Here is a 19,908-nt window from a genome sequence, read left to right as displayed (position 1 = left end):
CTGTTCTACGTGTAGACGTGAACCAGAGCACATGGGGGAACCCCCCCCCCCCCACTACATGCAGAGGTCCACACAGATATGTAATTGCTATAATGCCGTCTCCTGACCTCTCGTAGCACAGTGGACTTTGGAGTTTCACAAAACTTTACACGAGCCACCACGGCTACGTACGGTGCGAAAGAAGGTCAACATACACACAGACATGCATACAATCCTTGTCTCCAACGCGTCAGATTACAGGCACATGGGCTAGCAACCAACCACTTAAAGAGTACGATGTTAATATTCTCTGCAGGAGAAGCAAGATCTGTAGTGGGAAGTCAAAAAGGAGGCTTTAGGAGAGATCAAAGTATTGTTCCATGCCAAGACAGTGGCACAGTATTCTCGACTAGACATTAAAGAACTCGGATCATCTGCAACTGGACGATGTCGTGTCGACTTTCAGATTTTCTTCAGTGACGAACAACACTTATTAACTAATATTGTGCATTCCTAACTGGACAAATATTGCAATTTTAAGCTCCTCGGTAAACAAACAAAAATGCTTTGCTCAGAACATATGGGGATAATATTCTGCATTAGTGAGTGTAATACATTGGCAAGCAAAACAGGGCACTTACGAGACATACGTTGGGTCAATAAAAAAATGTGAACGGGCATTCGCAAAATAACACTGCTTCCTTTTACGATGCAATTGTCCAATGTTTTACGAAGCTCGACATGGGCTTTTATACAATTTTAATTCCAGTAATCAGCACCCTCAGGTACGACCCATTAAACTTTACAACGCTCCTTCCCGGACCATTAGAAGTGCGATAAAATATTAACGGTGTTTGGAACGGAAGGTTCACCAACGGCTCACGTTGGGATGTGCGGCACGAGATCATCGGTGGGGACCGAACCCTCACGGGATTCGTGCCCAGAGGAGGAAGGAAGATAAGGCCATGTTGACAACTCAGCGATTTGTCGCCGGATCAGGTCACTTTGTGGGTTTTCATTAGCGACAACATTTCGCCAAAGTGAAAACTTTCTCGTGACTTTTTATTGGGACGAGGTCAAAATTACAGATCGAGGCGCAAGTCCAGGTGCATGTCAAGGAAGCTTTGCCAGTTTGCGACGTTGAATATGTGCCAAGCGGGTAAGCTCTTCACGGTTGCCTATGCACAGCTCGTCTGCGATAAAAAAAAAAAATGTCGTGAGCCGCCAGAAGAATCTTCCTAAAAGAAGCTCCCAAGCATGCGGAGGCCAAAAACGTCGGACATCGTAACCAACAAAACATCGGAGGGCGCGTCTCTAAGTTGGCATTTTCGATGCGTTTAGTCGTTCTATCGGGCAAACTCTTTGGGGTTCGTGTGACCGAATTTTTTCGTCTCTTTCTCGAAGGCGTTATTAAAGTGCGCTGGGAAGGAGGCGGTAAGCACGGAGAAGACGCCACCGACGGTAGTGCTGGCTGCAAACGTCACGCCAACCAGTTTAACACGTGGTAGTAGTAATAGTGGTAGTAGTAGTGGTAGTAGTGGTAGTAGGAGTAGTAGTGGTAGTAGTAATAGTGGTAGTAGTGATAGTAGTAGTAGTAGTTGTGGTAGTAGTAATAGTGGTAGCAGTAGTAGTAGCGGTAGTAGTAGTGTAGTAGTAGTAGTTGTGGTAGTAGTAGTAGTAATAGTGGTAGCAGTAGTAGAAGCGGTAGTAGTAGTGTAGTAGTAGTAATAGTGGTAGTAGTAGTGGTAGTAGTAATAATAGTGGTAGTAGTAGTGGTAGTAGTAGTGGTAGTAGTGGTAGTAGTAGTAGTGTTAGTAGTAGTAATAGTAGTAGTAGTAATAGTGTTAGTATTGTTTTATATATATTATTATTTTATTGTTTCCCTTCAACGTGACTTTACCGAAAGAGCTAAGTATATAGTGTTAGTAGTAGTAATAGTGGTAGTAGTGGTAGGAGTAGTAGAAGTAGTAATAGTGGTAGTAGTGGTAGCAGTGGTAGTGGTAGTAGTAGGAGTAGTAGTGGTAGTAGTAGTGGTAGTAGTAGTAGGAGTAGTAGTAATAGTGGTAGTAGTAGTAGGAATAGTAGTAGTGGTAGTAGTGGTTGTAGTAGTAGTGGTAGTAGTGGTAGTAGTGGTAGTAGGAGTAGTAGTAATAGGGCTTTCGCGACCAATATCATAATAGAGGGGGTGGTTTTTGGGTTAGATCGCGAAGCAGTAAGAGCCACGTTTTATTTTCACACAGCCACAATACGGGACCCTAGGCTTCGTGTCGTCAGCTCGTAGCTTCCTCCGAGCGTCCCCACCCCTCGTGCTCTCCACTTTCATACTCCTCGGGGCCCACCTCATCTGGAACCTTCTCGTCCTTGTGTTTCTTTTGGGGTTAGATCGCGTCAATGTGTCGTTAAACCCGCCACCACCCGACACAGCCAATTAGTAAGGTTCGTTACGTGAACAAAATGTGCCAATTCGTTACTAGTTCAGCAAACGTGTGCGTTGGAGAGTAAACCCACAACAACATTTACAATTGGAGTACGACGTATCGCCATTAATTGCATCTAGCATCATCAGGTGGACAGCCAGAGTTGTGAAAGCCGACGTGTTAAACCGTCTTCATCATCTATTTGGTTTCACTCTCGACATCGTTAGCCGATTTAGAGTCCAGAGACCATCTGTGCACAACTCTAACCTGGACGCGATCTGCGAGGCAAACTCCCAACACAATGTCTGGAACCGTCATTGCCAATGTATGGATTCAATCGTGGAGTACTTTGCTCCCTAAGGCACCAGTGTGCTGAGCCGAGCAACTAATTGGCACGTTCTTGTTGAGGCGTTTCACCGACCAGCGAGTTCCTCGGCCACAACTGAACTAAAAGAACCAACGAAGGCGGACGGTCACGCGAACGCAGTAAACACCCCAGCCAGAGGGAGCAGCACTTCAAATGATCGAATTCGCACCAATTTTGTGTTTGTCTGTGTGTTTGTTGTTTTGTTCACGCTCGCCGCACACAATAACGACTTTCTGTTCCGTGAAATATATCGCGCGTACGTCGCAAGATCGCGCTGTAGGTCTCACTTTCGATGTCCGTCAATTTCATCGATCACGTTCTCAATCCACTGCTGGATGAGAGGCTCGTTCATCGACCGCGCTGGGTCAGTGACAAGGTTGGTGAGGACGAGGAGCAAAGACGTGGAAGCACAGAAGTACGTTACAACAATGGATTGCGCTGCACTTAGCCCTCTGTAGCAGTGGTTCTTCTTCTTAACTTGGGGTCCACGCCACCCCTTGGGGGTGCGAGTTGCCCTTTCTGGGGGGTGTGAGACACGCCGCAGATTTTATTTTCTCAAAGGTAAATCATCGAAACGCACAAATGAAGCCCGGGCACGTAAGTGCAACTTACTTCGTTTCATCAAATCAATGCATTCATTAACAGTGGAAACAAAACATTTTTTTTTTACGATCGCGAACCAAAGTCACCTCTCCTCCACCGACGCAACACCGCCAAGCCTCCCCGTTAAACGCTGCGACGGTGATCGCCCGAGACGGCGCGCGCGAGATGAAACAGCGGAGGAGGTGGTGGGAGCCAAGTGCCGCTGTGATGAATAATAAATAGACTCGGAGGCTCCTGCCAACTGCGGCTTCACACGCCCCCAGCGAACGCTGCAACACGCCGTGGTACACGTGCGACCCCCGTATCGTCAATCCACTGCTGGATGAAGGCCTCGCCCATGCCACCGGGGAAGCGTTATTTGACCATACTTCACCACGCTGGTCAGTGCGCTTTTGTGAAGGCGGAGAGGGTAGGAGTAGAGTATAATGGGATATTAAGATTTTGCCTCACTGCCCATCATATAGCCCCGCAGCCTATAACACCTCTCATGTGTGGTGGTCACGCACCCAAGCGCTATCCAGGCACAATCTTGATTAGCTTTCCGAAATCAGACAAGATCGTGCGCATTCTGGGTGATGTGGTCATCGGCGGGGATTCATTCCAGAGGGATCCGCGTCCTGACCAGCCGACCCGTGTGATATGTCTGCAAAGCGGCACACCACATCCTGTATTTACCTCTCGCTATGGCCGTGGCTATTTAGTCACGCGCTTTCCTGCAGTCCACACGCGACTCAAAAAATAATAATCAGTGTGAAATTCATCCCTGGTCACAGGCATTCAGTTTGCTTGAGGGTAAAGGCGCCGCCCTGCAATTGCTCGCCAATGCTGGCGGGGAAGGACCCTCCACTCGAGGCAGCTCTCGAGAGCCCCCTATATGGGGTATACTTTCTTTGGCCTACTCTTCTACGCTGGCCAGATCTCGTGTAAACGGTGGGCGGGAGCACCCACACTTTACCCCACCGCACACGCGACCTTGCCCATCGAACGTGGCCAACACAATTCAGACTTTGGGGGTGCATAGAGGCAGGGGGCCACTTTGCAAAACATGGCCAGGGGAAGAAAAAATATATATAATCGCTTATGAATAATTAACGACACCGACACTTCCGCTCGCGTTACAAGCAACCCCGAGGTTAAAATCATCTCGGATTTGACCGAAGCAGCTCCGAATGCGCCGTCCCAACGTGGTCGGAGCGAACTTAGCAAAAAAAATGCAACTGGCCGCCAAACAGCAGATGTCATCTGCCGGCTTATCGCGCGAGACAGCAAAGGCACTCCGGCTTTCTATTTTGAGCTTCAAAACACAGATATAGGGTCTGGGGTTCCCGGAGAATCCCGGCTTCGTGACAGGGGTGATCGATGCCCTTCCAAGCACCGCGAGACACCAAATACGTGGAACTGCCCGGTATTTTTTTTTAGTAACGTGCAAAAGCGAAATTAAACCCGTCAATCCATCGCTTTTCATAAAGCCAACGGGGGAATTGGGACCTCATGGATTTTTTTCCTCCTTCCATAATCATCATAGTCCAGCCAGCTTACGTTTTTTTGTATTGTGATGCAAGCTAGCCTGATATATTATTACTACTTGAACAATGGAAATTTTAAGCATTCATTATCATGACAATAATGGTGATGATGATGGTTCTGCTCTGCTGTTCCTATTACTTATAAGGATGATTTACATATTTGGATACTGCTGCTACTGACGATGATGACGATGATGACTGCAATAGTAATAATGATGATGATTCTGCTGCTACTGCTGCTACTGATGGTGACGACGATGACATATATCCCTAACGGCTGTGATTTAAACATTAACCATCGCGTGGTTTCATAGCACAACTCAGAGTTCATTAGCGCAGGTCGTTAAAATCAATGTCAACTGCCAGTGGGAAATCAAACAAAAAAAAACAAACCACGGCTTAATGCAGCCCCATATTTCACGCCGAAATGAAAATTCACTGCTACTATATTCCCCGTCCGTTAAAATAACATTTCGTTACACCTCGAACCCATTACGTGGAGCCTTCGCAATTGCAAACCGCCGCGTCACGCAAGCAGTCATTTCCCACCGCCGCTCACGAGCGCCGCGCGCGCGCGCGAGACAGAGAGACAGAGAGAGACACAGAGAGACACACACAGAAACAGAGAGACAGAGAGAGACACACAGAGAGAGAGAGACAGAGAGAGACACAGCGTAGAGACACACAGAGAGAGAGACACACACAGAGAGAGACACAGAGAAAGAGACACAGAGAGAGAGACAGAGACACACAGAGAGAGAGACAGAGAGAGAGACGGTGACCATCCGTCTGCCCTCCCCCCACCGCCGAGGGAGCACGCGCGTGGCGTTCGTGACTGCCCCCCACCCCACCGTTAACTTCCGGCGGCGAGTCGGGCAATTCCGTCCGGGCTTCTCAATAATCCATCACGACTAACGAAGGGGGAGGGAACATCGAGCCGACTGTTATGCCCCCCCCCCCCCCCCCCATTATGATGTTGTTGATGCTGCCATACCCAAAAGAGATAATCATAATTTATTTTTGTCGTATTACACTGGACTGCAGGCAACCAAAACTCCCAAATTGTCAAAACTATTGTGTATTACCAACATAAATGTATCAATTAGCAACCCAGCTCCCACAGGTGCTGCGAAACCCACGCCGATCTCACGAACTGTTTGTTTGAAACCAAATAAGTGGCCAATAATGAACGACAGCAGTGAGTTATTTTCAAGGACCCACGTCGCATGGCCAGTACAGACACCGATTGGTGGCTGAGCCACAAATAACACGAGGCGCAGCACGACAGTGAGATGTGTCAGCCCTTCTCACAAGATCGGTGCCTTCGCGTTCAGAAGTGATTAAACGGAATCTAATGTTTCTACGGGGAAGACAGCAAATTAAGTGCGTAAGAAATTTCAATAATTGTATGCAATTGGGAGGACGAAATGCAACGTTTTTGAGTGAATATCATGGACAGAGGTAAATGTAAGAAGGCCATGATCACCGACGTCTTCGTGAAAGCACGTAGCAAACAGATTCTAATTATTCTAATTGAGCAATTACTCCAATCAAGAGATGTACCCCAGGCTCAATTATCATATTTTAATACGCAGCGTGGCAAAAGAAGTCAGAATTCGCCAGCCACGAGCACTGTCTCTTATTGGGCATGTTCTTGCCCCCCATTGTACGAGCTGGGAAGAGTGGAGAGACAGCCGCGCGCGAATATTTAACAAAGCTGAGCGGGTGGTGACTAGACATGCCCGTGAAGGCAGCGAGGGTTGGCGGAACACCGCACGAGTGTTTGTGAAACTTCCTTCCCCGCGGGGCGTCGAGGGGCCATACCTTGGCTCGCCAGGAGAAGGCAGTGGTACAGCAAGTGAACTAATTTCCATCTGTTTCCATCTGTACGGGGGATTGGGTGTTGCTCCCTCGCGCAAGGTGTGGGTTTTCTCCAGGTGCTCCGATTTCCTCGCACTTACATGAACACTGAGTTCTCGGGTCAAAACATATTAAATAAAATCAAAACTCAGTGCAGGACCCTCCTGAAATAGAGTCCAACGATTTAGTGTGGCTTGTATGGATAAGTAGTAAAATAAAAACTAAATTACGAATGTCCTGCAATCCCGTTCCACTGCTAGAGCAGATTAATTTACCCACAGCGGCCACTTGCTCAGTTACGCCAGAGGCTTAGCTACCGAGTGTGCAGGCTGTGCAACTGCACAGGGGGCCCGTGTGCCTGAGAGATCTGGGCGCTCGTTGAATATTAACGAGGAGAAATGAGGACAGAGGGCCCCATTCGATTGCTTGTCCCGGAGGTCAATAACGACCACGGTTTGCGAGTGACCGGAATCAGCGGCAATGCGAAACGTTTGGCGTGCCGAGCCGGTTAACGGGCGGCAGCTTCTGAGCCAAAGCTGAACTGCTAACGAGAAGAAGGGTAGTATAACAATACGTACATAATTAGATGGATAAGTAAATAATGAAAAAAATATATATCCTAATGATGTGACGATGATGCTTTGAGCCCGCGCAGAGCCATCGCAGCAGCCTCATTCACCTCCATCGTCCAGCGAGGAGTTGCCACCTCTCCAGATTTTTCCCACCATTGCCGCCCTCTCCTATTTTTCGAGGGCGCTGTCCAAGTCTTCCGCGGCGACATTGAAAACAAAGGTCCCCCGGCGGTCGTCAGTTGCTTCGCAACACATCGCTCGAGGACAATGCGTTCCCACGTAGTTCTTCGCTGATATCGCGAGAATACACAAGGTGCTTTAAAAAAAATGTAAAAAAAACTTCTCAGAATTTGCAACAACACCACGAGGAACGTGCTGCCTGCGGGCTCTGGAGACCACCTGGAGAAGATTCCAGGCACGTGCTGACATTGATGGCGAACAAGTGGGAGAGTTCAATCTTGATTTAAAGCTTTCGTGACTGCAAGAATCCATACTATTCATAATAAAGCCTACGTGTTAAAAAGGAATCCATACGGTTTGGTTCTTTCGGTAAAGTCACGTAGGTAGAAAATAAAATAAATATTTTATTTCACGACGTTTCGATCGCAACACAAGCGGTCGTCCTAAGCAGTTGAACTGCTGGATTATTTTGTCCGCCTGAGTGACGACCGCTCGTGTTGCGATCGAAACGTCGTGAAATATTACTCTTTGTTTTATTTTCTACCTACGTGACTTTACCGAAAGAGCCAAAGAGTAAAGTGGGAGAGTCTTTGACTTTTTCCAGCTATTAACATACATTTGTTACCATGTTACACAGTGTCTTATCCGTTCTTTATTCATTAAAAACGACAGTCCCATATAAGCGTTCGCATTATATTTTTTTGAAGCACCCTGTGTATATATTTTCTTCTTCCCGTGACAACGTCCCGAGACGTTTGTACCGCAGCGGTGGCAACGCTCGTACGGCTACGTTGGGACACAAAGTGCCGCTGTATATCGCCGTTACGTCCTTGTTTGGACGTCCGTTTGTTTGGTTTCTCCCCCCCCCCGCTCCCGCCCCACCTTTTTCGAGCTGCGCAGGAGCATTAATCGCTGCGGTGATTCATCAGCTCTGCTACGCTGAGAAGAGGAGATACACGTGGGGGTTTTTTTCTTTCTGTAGACGGAGCCACTTAGAGCACCCCCAGCACCCCCAGCACCCCCCACCGTGTGCCTCACTGGAAGAAGAAGAAGATGATGATGATGAAGTCCGCGCACCGAGCCGGATTGGTGCTCGCACAGCCAATGACGACTCCCCGCGGGTGACTGGCCCCAGGCTTTGGATTATATATCGCGAGGAGGGTTTGGCGGAGAGGAGCTGTCAGAGCGTCGCCCTTGGTGCGGGAGGGACGCGCAAAGAGGCGCTGCCGGCGGCACGAACGCTCCCACGCTCATCAAGCAACGGGGCCACCTCTCGGGGTCAAGTGGCTCGAGTCCCCAGCTATTCTGGCGAATCTCGTCACTTCATATTCTCGGCAGCTCAGCGGCTGCAGGAACTTACTTCGGAATTTATTTTTAGTTCAATTGTTATTTTTCTTTTGTTTTTGCATTTCTGTCTCGCGGTGACAATGGGGAAAAAAAGCGTGCGGCAGGTGGCGGTGATTAATCGCGTGGCGGCTTTTTAGTCTCTCCCTGGCTTTAACATTTAAATGCGCGACTCGGCTCGCTGCAGCGCGAAGTCGCGAGCATTCCCGTTTGGAGTCGCGACGAGCAGTGGGAACGCCTCGTCTTGCCGGGCCTGTAAGAGAACAAAATCACAACTCTTCCAGGTAAGACACGTGACACATTCTTCAAAACTCTGTCTGCAAGGATTTATTGTTTGAACAGCATTCGTTTTGCAGCGGGTTTAATGTTATCAAGGTGAATAAAGAACATCAATAATTCCCAGCTAACGCAAGTTTGTTGCCAAGATGCTGCAGAAGGATGCTTAGAGGTCAGTAATGTGATGCGACTAAATTCCCCGGTGTCTCTCCAAACGCAACCTTCAATTCGTTCGGCCAAACATTGCAGGTATCGTAATTCGGCAACAGTGCAGAGCGAACAGCAGCCGGGCGTCCCGGCGTTCCTTCCTGGGGCTCCACAAGTAACTCCAACGTCACGGACAAAACAAATGTCGCGCAAAGGACAATGAAGACGCAAACTGGAAGCGCCTTAGGCGAGCGGTCGCCACCGCCGCAGCCGCCGTTGCTGCTCTGGCTGCTGGCGCTGCTGCCGTTCGGCTCCGGGCATCGGCATCCGCCGCTCTGGGCAGGCGAGCGCGCCGCGCTGTGCGCCACCAGGGACTGCGTGTGCGCCGGCGAGATCGTCGACTGCAGCGGCGCGAACCTCTCCTCGCTGCTGCCCCTCTCCGCGCCGGACTACGCCTCCGTCCTCGACCTGAGCCGCGGCCACTTCCCCGCCGTGTCCCGAGGCTGGCTGAGCGGCGCCCGGCGCCTGCGCTCGCTCTCGCTGCGCCACTGCGGCGTCCGGAACGTCTCCGCGTCCGCCTTCGAGGGCCTGGGCCGCCTCGCGCGCCTCGACCTGTCGTCCAACCGGCTGCGCACCGTGAGCCGCGCCGCGCTCGCGGGCCTCGCGTCGCTCGAGGAGCTGCTGCTCTACAACAACCGCATCGCCGACGTCGAGGCGCTCGCGTTCGAGGGCGCGCGCTCCCTGCGCCGCGTGCTGCTCGCGCACAACGCCCTCGCCGCGTTCCCCGTGGACGCGTGGCCGCCCGGCGCGCTGGCGCGCGTGCACCTCCTCGACCTCTCCTACAACCGCATCGAGGAGGTGCCCGTCGCGCGCGTCGGCTCGCTGCCCGCCGCGCTGCGCCAGAGCCTCCTCCTGCACGGCAACCCGCTGCGCTGCTCGTGCGCGCTCTACCTCATGCTCATGAGCTGGATGAGGCGCGAGCTCACGTCCGTCCGGAGGCACCAGCGCGAGCTCACGTGCCGCCTGCCCCACGCGCGAGAGCCCATCCGACTCTTCCAGGTGACGATGGCGAGGGTTTGGGGGGGGGGAGGGGGCGACGCAGGGGAGCAGTGGGAGCAAGGAGAGGGGGGGGGTTAACCGTGCAGCTACGGGGTCCCGTGTCTTGAGGGTCGGACGGTGCATTCTGAGATCCAAACAATGCATCTTGAGATTTGGGCTCGACGATACTGATCTTTTATTTTTTAAACCCCGGTCGCACTTTCGCGCGACTCGATGCATCCATTTAATTTCCTAGTTAGAGAGCAGATACCGACGGAATATTAAATATTCATGTCCCTATAAGGCACGCTTGGGATGGAGCGGCGTAGCAGGTTATTAGCGCAGCGCGCTGTGGATCCGAGGTCGCAGTGGCGTCGCCACTCTACAGAGCGTCGAGGAACACGAGAGTCATCGTGTCGTCCGTTTAGCAAAGTATCGTCACATCGTAAGTATATTTACCCATTTAATTGTCGTATATATATAAAAAAGATTATTCTATCTTGATTTGAAGCTTTCGTAACTGCATGAATCCATACTCTTTGGTTCTTTCGGGAAAAGTCACGTAGGTAGAATAATACAATGCAAAAATAATATATCACGACGTTTCGATCGCAACACAAGCAGTCGTCCTCAGGCGGGAAAAATAATCCAGCAGTGGAATTGCTGAACCAGGAAGAACACAGCGAGAGGGCTGTTCGACTATCGAAATCAATTGTCTAAAAAATAACAATGAGCGATTTACCCGTGAGCCCATGCGGCTCTTGCCCCAGTAATGTCGCCGGCCGGTTGGATGGGTTTGGCCGAGAAAGTTAGTTGGCGATGTTACAGAGTGAGTGATGAAAGTAGTAGTAGTAATGATGATATAGTAATAGGTTTTACCCTTTTAACTGGCACAAAAACTGAACACAAGCAGTCAAAATGCAAACAAAAGAGACAACTCTGATAATAATATGCACTGTCCTTGAATTTGATTGGTCCACACCCGAGACGGCTTTAATAAAAGTAAAAATAGTAATGATGTCAACTTTCACCGTGCCGCACGAGTCAGACGGACGAGGAACAACAGTCCTGTGGGTTAGCCAGCAGCAAGGCGGTGAACCAAATTACACCACGCGCTGTCCCCTTCCCCCAAAAGCACTGCGGTCCTCTACGTATTAAGGTGTTATTGATCAATTCTTGAACATGGAGATCCACGTACTCATTTACTGAATCCTTACAATGGCAATGATGGTTCCAGATTGTATGTTGAGTTTGTCTCGCAGATCGCGTCCAGGTTAGAGTTGTGCACAGATGGTCCCTTGAACTCGAACTCCGCTAACGATAGTCGAGAGTGGAACTAAATAGACGCTGAAGAGACGTATGCCATTTGCGAGTAGCTGAACGACGCGCAAATTTTATCCGTTGCTACTTCGTCAAGACAGATTCTCAGGATAAATGCGTGGAATCGAGCGTCTGACAATCAATCTCTTTTTGATGTGTGTACATTACGTTGTATGCGATGGGTTTACATAACCCCTGCAGGCACTGCCATTCACCAATTTTTATTTTAATTAAACATTGATTCTGGAATCGTATCGTGACCCTGAATTGCAACAAATAATTTAATTGCTCTGGGTGGTGGGTGTCGGGGGGGTCGCGGAGGGGTGACAGTGGGCAGGGAGCACTGATGGGGTGGGTGGGGGGGGGTGACAGTGGGTAGGGAGCACTGATGGGGTGGGTGGAGGGGTGACAGTGGGCAGGGAGCACTGATGGGGTGGGTGGGGGGGTGACAGTGGGCAGGGAGCACTGATGGGGTGGGTGGGGGGGTAGCACGAGAAATGCATTGCGAGGCTGCACCTTTGAAGTTGCGTGTTCACAGACAGCCAGTGAGTCGCACGTCCCAGGCCTAGTGAATGCGGGTACCGCTTTGCCTTTTTCCCGACTTGGCCCTTTCTTGGCAACTAAATCACGCAAGCAATGTATTTCGTGTCGGGAAGCTGAGCCAGCACGTGGAAAAAAATGGTTGCGGATTAGCGATTCCCTCTGACAAAAACGCGGTCGAAATTTTGCACCGCACGAAATTGCCTCCTCAGAGTGGGAGCGGCGTTTTTTTTTCCCCTCGCGGGCAGCACAAATTTTCCGTGGGCTTCATCTCAGTCAGTGACAACTTCCACTCACCAACCGGAGGCAGCCAGGCAACAGCAGCAGCAGCAGCGACTCCAGCCAGCTCAATATTTAGGATCTCCCTCGACTTGGGAATGTAACGGAGGCCACTCGCGGCAGGACAGCCCGCAAACCACCTGCCCATGCCACGAGTCAAACAAGAAGTAGTGCCCAGACTACGCCACCTAAACATGCGATGGGCAACACTCATCTCTGTCGGTGTTCCTGAGCCAAGGGTGGAAATTCCACATTCCTTATGGCCAGTCTCTTTGTTAAACCCCTGCTAATGTTATTTGCTCATAAGCCATAAAGTTGTACTTTATTGAATGGCTCCTTAGGGAGCAAAGAGCAGCAGAGGGCCGTGCAGAAAAACCCATTGTTGTATTGTACTATGCCCACAAGTCTATGCCCCCCCACCTTCACAAAGCTGCATTTACCAGCGCGGTGAAGTATGGTCAAATAGTCCCCACGAGCCCCCTGGTGTGGGTAGGCCCTCATCGGGCAGTTGATGGGCCAATGGGCCGCACGTGTCCACGTGGGGACGATGCGATGCGTCGACTTGCAACCTTCCAAAGTGGGAAGTAGAATGTTCTAGCCACAGTGACACTTGGCCAGGTGGTTATCTAAAAGTCAAAGCAAAGCCATCGATTCACTCTGCTCGAATAAGCGCCAGTCCTCCATCAAGCCTTTCACAACCTGCACTCACCGGCATGGCCAAAGTGCAGCCATACAACCACACGTTTATATAAACTACCAAAGTGCATACTCTCTACTCTTTGGTTCTTTCGGTAAAGTCACATAGGTGAAAAAATAAAAGAAAAAAGAAATAAAAACATCTATCAAAGTGCAGTCATATAGTCTTTGTTTTTTTTCGGTAAAGTCACGTAGGTTAATTAAAATAAAAGAAAACAACTAAATTAAATCACGACGTTTCGGAGGCAACACAAGCTTCCGTCTTCAGGTGGAACAGTCACAGCAGAATATTTGTGTGAAGTGGACAGCTCTGAGACAGCCGGGATTATATACAGGTTAAGGTGGGATGGAGGAGCCAAGAAGGGACGTAGGTGGGGGGGAGGGCTGAGTTAAGCCGCCTTTTGTTATGCTACAATGGGTTTGGTGGTGCGGTGGTGCACTGCACGAAAACGGGTAAAACACCCTTTTGTTATGCTGCAGGGGGTTCGGGGGGAGAGATTCACGAGTACATACAACCCACTGAGAGCAATGACAATGGCTGTACAATTATAAGGCAGCTAACGTTTGACTTGGTTGATGACATCTTTCCAATGGTTGCTCAATTTGAAACCATCCTCTCGGTTGAAGTTGTGTCTATGTTTGTATATCTGGATGGCTTCATGGACAAATCTCTGGTAATAACCGGGAGGTTTGCAGAGAACTTTGGTATCAGAGAACACAATGTCATGAGAACCCGCTGTGTTGAAACAATGATCAGCCACGGCCGAAGAATTCGTTCTGCCGTGTTTCAAATCTAATTTGTGCTCGCGGATTCGGTCAGAAATATGTCGTTTCGTCTCCCCGATATAGCAGTCACCGCAGGTACAACTCAATTTGTAAACACCGGGGTACTGTAAGTCAGGAATTACATCCTTTACGGATGGGATCAGATCACGGATTTTGTGTACTGTATTGAACCGGACCTGGATCTTGTGTTTGTTTAGAATTTTGGAAATCTTTTTAGTAACCCCTGCTATGTATGGTAACGTGATGATTTTGATCGGAGTATCAGGTGGTTGTTTCTGTATAGTGGGAGAAACAGCTTGGCGGATGGTACAGTCAGAGTATCCGTTCATCTTGAGGGCCAGATGTACATGTTTTAATTCACTGGCCAGGTGGTGTTGGTCAGAAATGCAATGAGCCCTATGGTATAATGTTTTGATGAGAGAGTTATTTTGAGTCGGGTGGTGGGAATCAGGCTTCAAGTAGGAGCCTGTGTGGGTGGACTTCCTGTAAACAGAATGTCCCAAAGAGCCATCAGTCCTCCTCTCAAACAGAACATCCAAGAATGGCAGCTTGCCATCTTTCTCCACTTCCATGGTGAAATTGATGGATGGGTGTCTGGAATTAATGTGGTCTAGGAAATGGTTCAATGCTGGGAGGCCATGTGGCCAAATGACGAAAGTGTCATCCACATATCTCTTCCATAGGGAAGGGCGAAGGGTGGATGTCTGGATGGCGTCATATAACCACACGTTTATAAAACAACTACTGCATTAAAAAACTCAGGCCTTTGTGCATTATGTAAAAAAACAATTAGCAGTTCCTGAATAATAATTTTATTTTAAATATCACTTCTCATCAAGTATCTCAAAGCGCTGTACAGGACACAGCATCAGTCACTCCGCGTTAAAATAATCCTATTATGAATACATTTTAAGAATCCTTTTACTAAATAAGTGCATTGTGGTCCCCTTGTCTCCTGAGATCACCATCAAAATAAATTGGAGCAACATTTTGACGGACTGATAACGCAACAGTTGACGATGACCGAACAAAAAAGAGAGATGACCCACAATTCACCCCTTCAGGCACTGCTGATGATATTAATTTACTGATTGGCCGGGTTACGACACATTTATAAATAACGCGATCTAACCCAAAAACTTTATGATGAATAATATTGGTCGCGAAAGCCTACGTGTTAAACTGACTGCTGATGATGGGTTTTTTTTTCATAATGCACAAAAAAGGGCCGAGTTCTTTCCGTGCACCTTGCTGTGCGTTCTTTGAAACGTCGGGGGGGGGGGTTGTCCGTAATGATGAGTTTTTCATCTCACCCACGACCCGCACGGCACGGCGAAGCCCCCCCCCTCCCCCCATTGACCCCCCCTCCCCCCACATTGACCCCCCCCCTCCCCGGGTTGGGGGTCTCTGCGCTCCTGCACAGGTGCAGGAGGACCTCATGGGCTGCAGCCCCAACGCGTCGCTCCTCGTCAAGACCAAGTCGGAGTACAGCGCCAACGTGGGCGACACGCTGCTGCTGCAGTGCGACTCGCGCCTCGCCCTCGAGCCTAGCACCACCTTCGTGTGGCTGGACAAGGGCGGCGCGCGCCACGTGCACCCGCACCCTCGCCGCGTCGACAACGGGAGCTCGCCGCTCTACGTGCACGCCAATGGCTCGCTCGAGATCCGCGACTTCAACGCGAAGCTGGAGGGCACGTACGCGTGCCAGGCTCTCAACCTCGCGCTGGAGCTCAACGAGACGCTGTGGGTGAACGTGACGGTGGCGCCGCCCGCAGAGCCCTTCAACACCGCCTTCACCACCCTCATCGCCTCCTCCGCAATCCTCTTCGTAGTGCTCGTGTATCTCTTCCTGCCGCCGTGCGACTGCCGCTGCCGCGGCCGGCGTTGCGGCGGCTGCTGCGGCTGCTGCCGCTACGTGGGGGTGCCCGGCTGTCAGGAGGAAGACGCGGCGATGAGCATGCGCGACTCGCAGGCGTCCATCCTGAGCAACGCCACCATGTCGCCACCGACGCCGCCTCCGCCGCAACAGCAGCAGCAGCAGCTACAGATGCAGCAGAAGCTGAAGCAGCAGCAGCAGCAGCAGGTGGGGGAGGAAAGTAGAGCCGAGCAGCAGCTCAGGCGCAAGCTGAGCGGCGTCAAGCGCGTGTCGATCATGGAGCCCGAGGGGCAGGCGGCCAACAACGGGCGCGCGTGCGCGCTGCCGATCGACTTCCACGAGGAGCACCTCCTCAAGATCCTCAAGATGAAGGCGGACTCGGAGTCCAACTGCTCCGTCTACTCCGACACGCCGATCGTGTCGTTGTGAGGGCCGCAGATGGGAGGGGGGGAGGCACGGGGGGGGGGCTCCCCCAACCCCCCAAGGGGGGGGGGAGTCAGCAAGTTCCATCGCCACTCGCGAAGACGCTTCAGGATGCAAGGCGGACGCGTTCACGAGCGGGTGAGGTCACTCGATGTTCACGTGCGGGTGAGGTCACCCGATGTTCACGTGCAGGTGAGGTCACCCGATGTTCACGTGCAGGTGAGGTCACCCTGACGTTCACGTGCGGGTAAGGCCACCCGATGTTCACGTGCGGGTGAGGTCACCCTGACGTTCACGTGCGGGTGAGGTCACCCTGACGTTCACGTGCGGGTGAGGTCACCCGCACGTTTAATTCGCAGGCGTGTATGCGGAGGCCGACAGCAGCGCGCGTCACGTGGCAGGCGTTCGTGCGCGCTGTCGTACGATGGCGAGAAAACAAGTTTCGCTGGCTGGCTTGCTGGCTCGCGGGGCAGGCAAGTGTGTGCGGTGGTGACGTCATGCCCCCCCCCCACCCCCCGTTACCAACCCTCCACCCCGCGTGTATTCCCGCGCAAATGCATGGGCAGTGCGAATCAAAAATTTGAATGGTTTGGATTCGGAAGCATTCAGGTGGTTCAGAGGTCAGAGCATTTAGCTGACACCGTTGATATCCTGGGTTCAAATCCAATCTCTCAGCCTCTGCCCGATCACCAATGGCTGCACACGAAAAAAGCATCACATTTGGTTTTGCACTTGATTCCACCAAAGTTCCAGCTCTGAGAATCGTAAACTAAAAACTTTGGCTTGATTGTCATGCTGCCATGTGACAACATTTACTCTGCATAGCAATGTGGATTGGGAAAGTGCTGCCACCCCCCCCCCCCCCCCCGAGTCTGGATAAGAGGTCACTTGAAAATATTTCAGAAGCGATTCTGCGATGTCTCCTTCTGCGGACCGCTCCCCAACGCTCGGCGATGATGTCCTGCTCTCCGAGAGTTCATAATGGATGTTTCATTTCCTGACAGAGATTCCGAAGGTGCAATTTGGGGATGGCATTGGGAGACCTTATGCAAAAATGTCTCCGAATAATTTAAATTCAGAAGGAAAAAATTGCGACAGCTCTCACCAAGCAGGCCACTGCCCTGAAGTCCGATTTAGTTTTTTTTGTTTGACGAGCCCCACTCGTCGCACGTAGCGTCGACGGCACGGGCTGCAAAAATGCAGATTATTGACCTTGACTTCTTCACTTTACCGATGCGAAGACGATGGGAAAAGAAAAAAAAACCAGGGTCACGAGAATGCAAAGAAACTATTTTGTATTTCACTTTCAAGGGTTCAATTTAAATCCGAGATCAGCCCTAAATAAAATGCAGCCAAGCCGGACGTTGGCAAAAATCAACGCCGCTGTTTGAGTGTTTCATCCCACTTGAGACTCAGCTTGAGACATCCTTAAGAAGGATGGAATGATGAGAGGTTGGGACCAAATTTCAATTCTGCATCCGGTTTGTATATTGTGTGCTACTCTGAAGGGATGAAATGGGTTTTATTCAAAACGTAAAGTGCTTCAGAGGCGAACGTAAACGATGTTCCCGGAACACGACGGCAATCGAATAACCTCATACAAGCCACCAGTGGGAGAGACACAATTCTAACTCGTCCGCGTGAAATTCCGCAATTTTTTGCTGAACATCTCTCAATCGGCGTCGTTTTTTGAACATCTCCCCCGTCAAATTGTGACGACATCAATTCACGCGCAAGAGTTTTGTGCCTGCATGAGATCGGGGGGAAAGACCCACACAAAAATTTGACGAATTATTTGGTGATAAATTTCGTATTTTTCTTTTTTAACCTGCTATGAAGAAGGGCCATTGCTCAAAATGTAACCTTGTTGTATAATGTGTTTTTTTGTTTAATTTAAGGCCACGCGGTGTCACTGTCAAATTTATTGAGTTTGGTTTTGATTTGGTTCGTTAAGCTGAGACCGTGGCATTGAGCACACGCACGCCGCCCATCTCGACGTGATCCCAGATCAGCCCTCTGTCGCCCACCACTCGCGAGCGAAACGTTTGAACGCAAAGCGCCATGCAGAATGTTACAAGCAGGAAGAGGCAACACGACGCTATTTATACAAAGTCAACACGGAGGCTTTCGCAGCCAAGGCAATGATTCGTAGTTCACCGGGGGTCGCCATTACGTCCCCTAACCAGAAAATCAACTGTGAATCAGAGCATAACCTTGATTATAATTCAAACTGACCAAGTAAGACATCTGCAAGTCAGCCGATGGCTTTCTAGCTTCCTAAACTGCATCGGCACGAACAACGGCAGCAAGTGGCATATGCGGCGGATACTTTGGTGATGCACAAATAGAATATTAAAAACTCTTCGGCAGTGTGTGGGGAACTGTGGTCGTCCAGAGCAGACCACGAAATATTGAACGACTCAGTGCCCGAATCGCATACTGACGAAGGAGACATCATCATCATCACAGCGGTACACTCCACTACTCTTGACGCGGGTGTCTGGGCTCAACCACGTGAATGTAATGATCACAGTTGGTGCTCTACATCAACGTATCCCGTTTTTTTACGGCAAGGGTTCTGGACCCCTGTCTCCCTGCACCATCTTCCTTAAACCCTTGGAGAAAAAACCCGTGATTGAAGAGACACCTGCATTTGCCACGACGCCTCTGCCGGCACACGTGGGCCCTGGGTGTAAAATTGAAATATCCTCGTGCTTTGGGGGCCCCGCTTACCCGTGGGCTGTGGTCGTGCAGCTGCACCGCCTGCACACTCGAGAGCTGCGTCACTGATCCCAGTTGCACGTGCCGCTGTCACACCGCGTGATAAGTTGTCACCCACGTGCTGCAGGAGCCATATACCCTCCCACACCCTCTTCCCCAAAGGGGACACAGTGAAATGTCACTGCGCTCAGAAGAAAACTAAAATAAACTTGACTTTGGGGAGTCAGTCGAGCTGCTCCGTGAAGGAGGGAAAGGAATTAACAGCAGCACACATTGGTGATTGATCAATAATCATGAACCACGAAAAATGTGAAATTAAATTAACTACACTTTTTGTATGGCAGTTTCCCAGTCGGTTAAACTATCGTACGGTATTAAAGAAAAAACAATTCTGTGAAAACCTTCAGCATGCAAATCTACTCATGTAAGGTTATGAATTACAAATACTAAAAGAAAAAACAATATTATGCTAAAAGCATCATCGCTCATGGTGTGATGTGTAATCTCAAGGTTACACGGTGATAAATATTGTAAAAATTAAATCAAGCATATTCTGTATAAAGATATTATATATACATTTTATATCTTACTGTTATATTATACATATGAAGATGTCATGGGTCTTACTATATCCTGTATATGAATGATTTTGCAAGTTACCACTGTCATATGAACGCAAATGAAAGTGCATAAAAAATTAAACGGAATAATTTTACTGGCGCGACTGCTCACGCAAATGCTTGCTGATGTTTTTCATTGCCAAACGTGCGTCAGTGACATTTATGGGGGCGAAACGTACAAATGTCGACGTCACAATGTTGGGTTTGCGGTTGTTTGGAGAGAAAGAAATGCTCCAGAAGTGTCCGAGTGACTCAGAGGTCAGAGTACCGAGCTGGCAACGTGGATATCCTGGGTTCGAATCTCGGCAGCCGCCCGTGATGAAACTGGGCTCTCAGGT

The 19,908-nt window shown here is 50.0% G+C and overlaps 1 protein-coding gene across 1 annotated transcript; it reads left to right on the top strand.

Annotated features, from left to right (window-relative positions):
* Positions 1 to 7,960: 7,960 nt before the first annotated feature.
* LOC116942425 (amphoterin-induced protein 2-like) lies at positions 7,961 to 19,665 on the top strand. Its single transcript, XM_032954338.2, has 3 exons — positions 7,961 to 9,132; positions 9,374 to 10,330; positions 15,354 to 19,665. The coding sequence occupies exons 2-3, from the start codon at positions 9,491 to 9,493 to the stop codon at positions 16,233 to 16,235; spliced, it is 1,722 nt and encodes a 573-aa protein (XP_032810229.2). The 5' UTR covers positions 7,961 to 9,132; positions 9,374 to 9,490; the 3' UTR covers positions 16,236 to 19,665.
* Positions 19,666 to 19,908: the final 243 nt, after the last annotated feature.

Source organism: Petromyzon marinus, chromosome 14, assembly GCF_048934315.1.
Source record: "Petromyzon marinus isolate PM22_M1 ecotype Great Lakes invasive population chromosome 14, UKy_Petmar_22M1.pri1.0, whole genome shotgun sequence".
NCBI lineage: Eukaryota > Metazoa > Chordata > Hyperoartia > Petromyzontiformes > Petromyzontidae > Petromyzon > Petromyzon marinus.
This window is presented reverse-complemented; position numbering and strand designations above follow the sequence as displayed.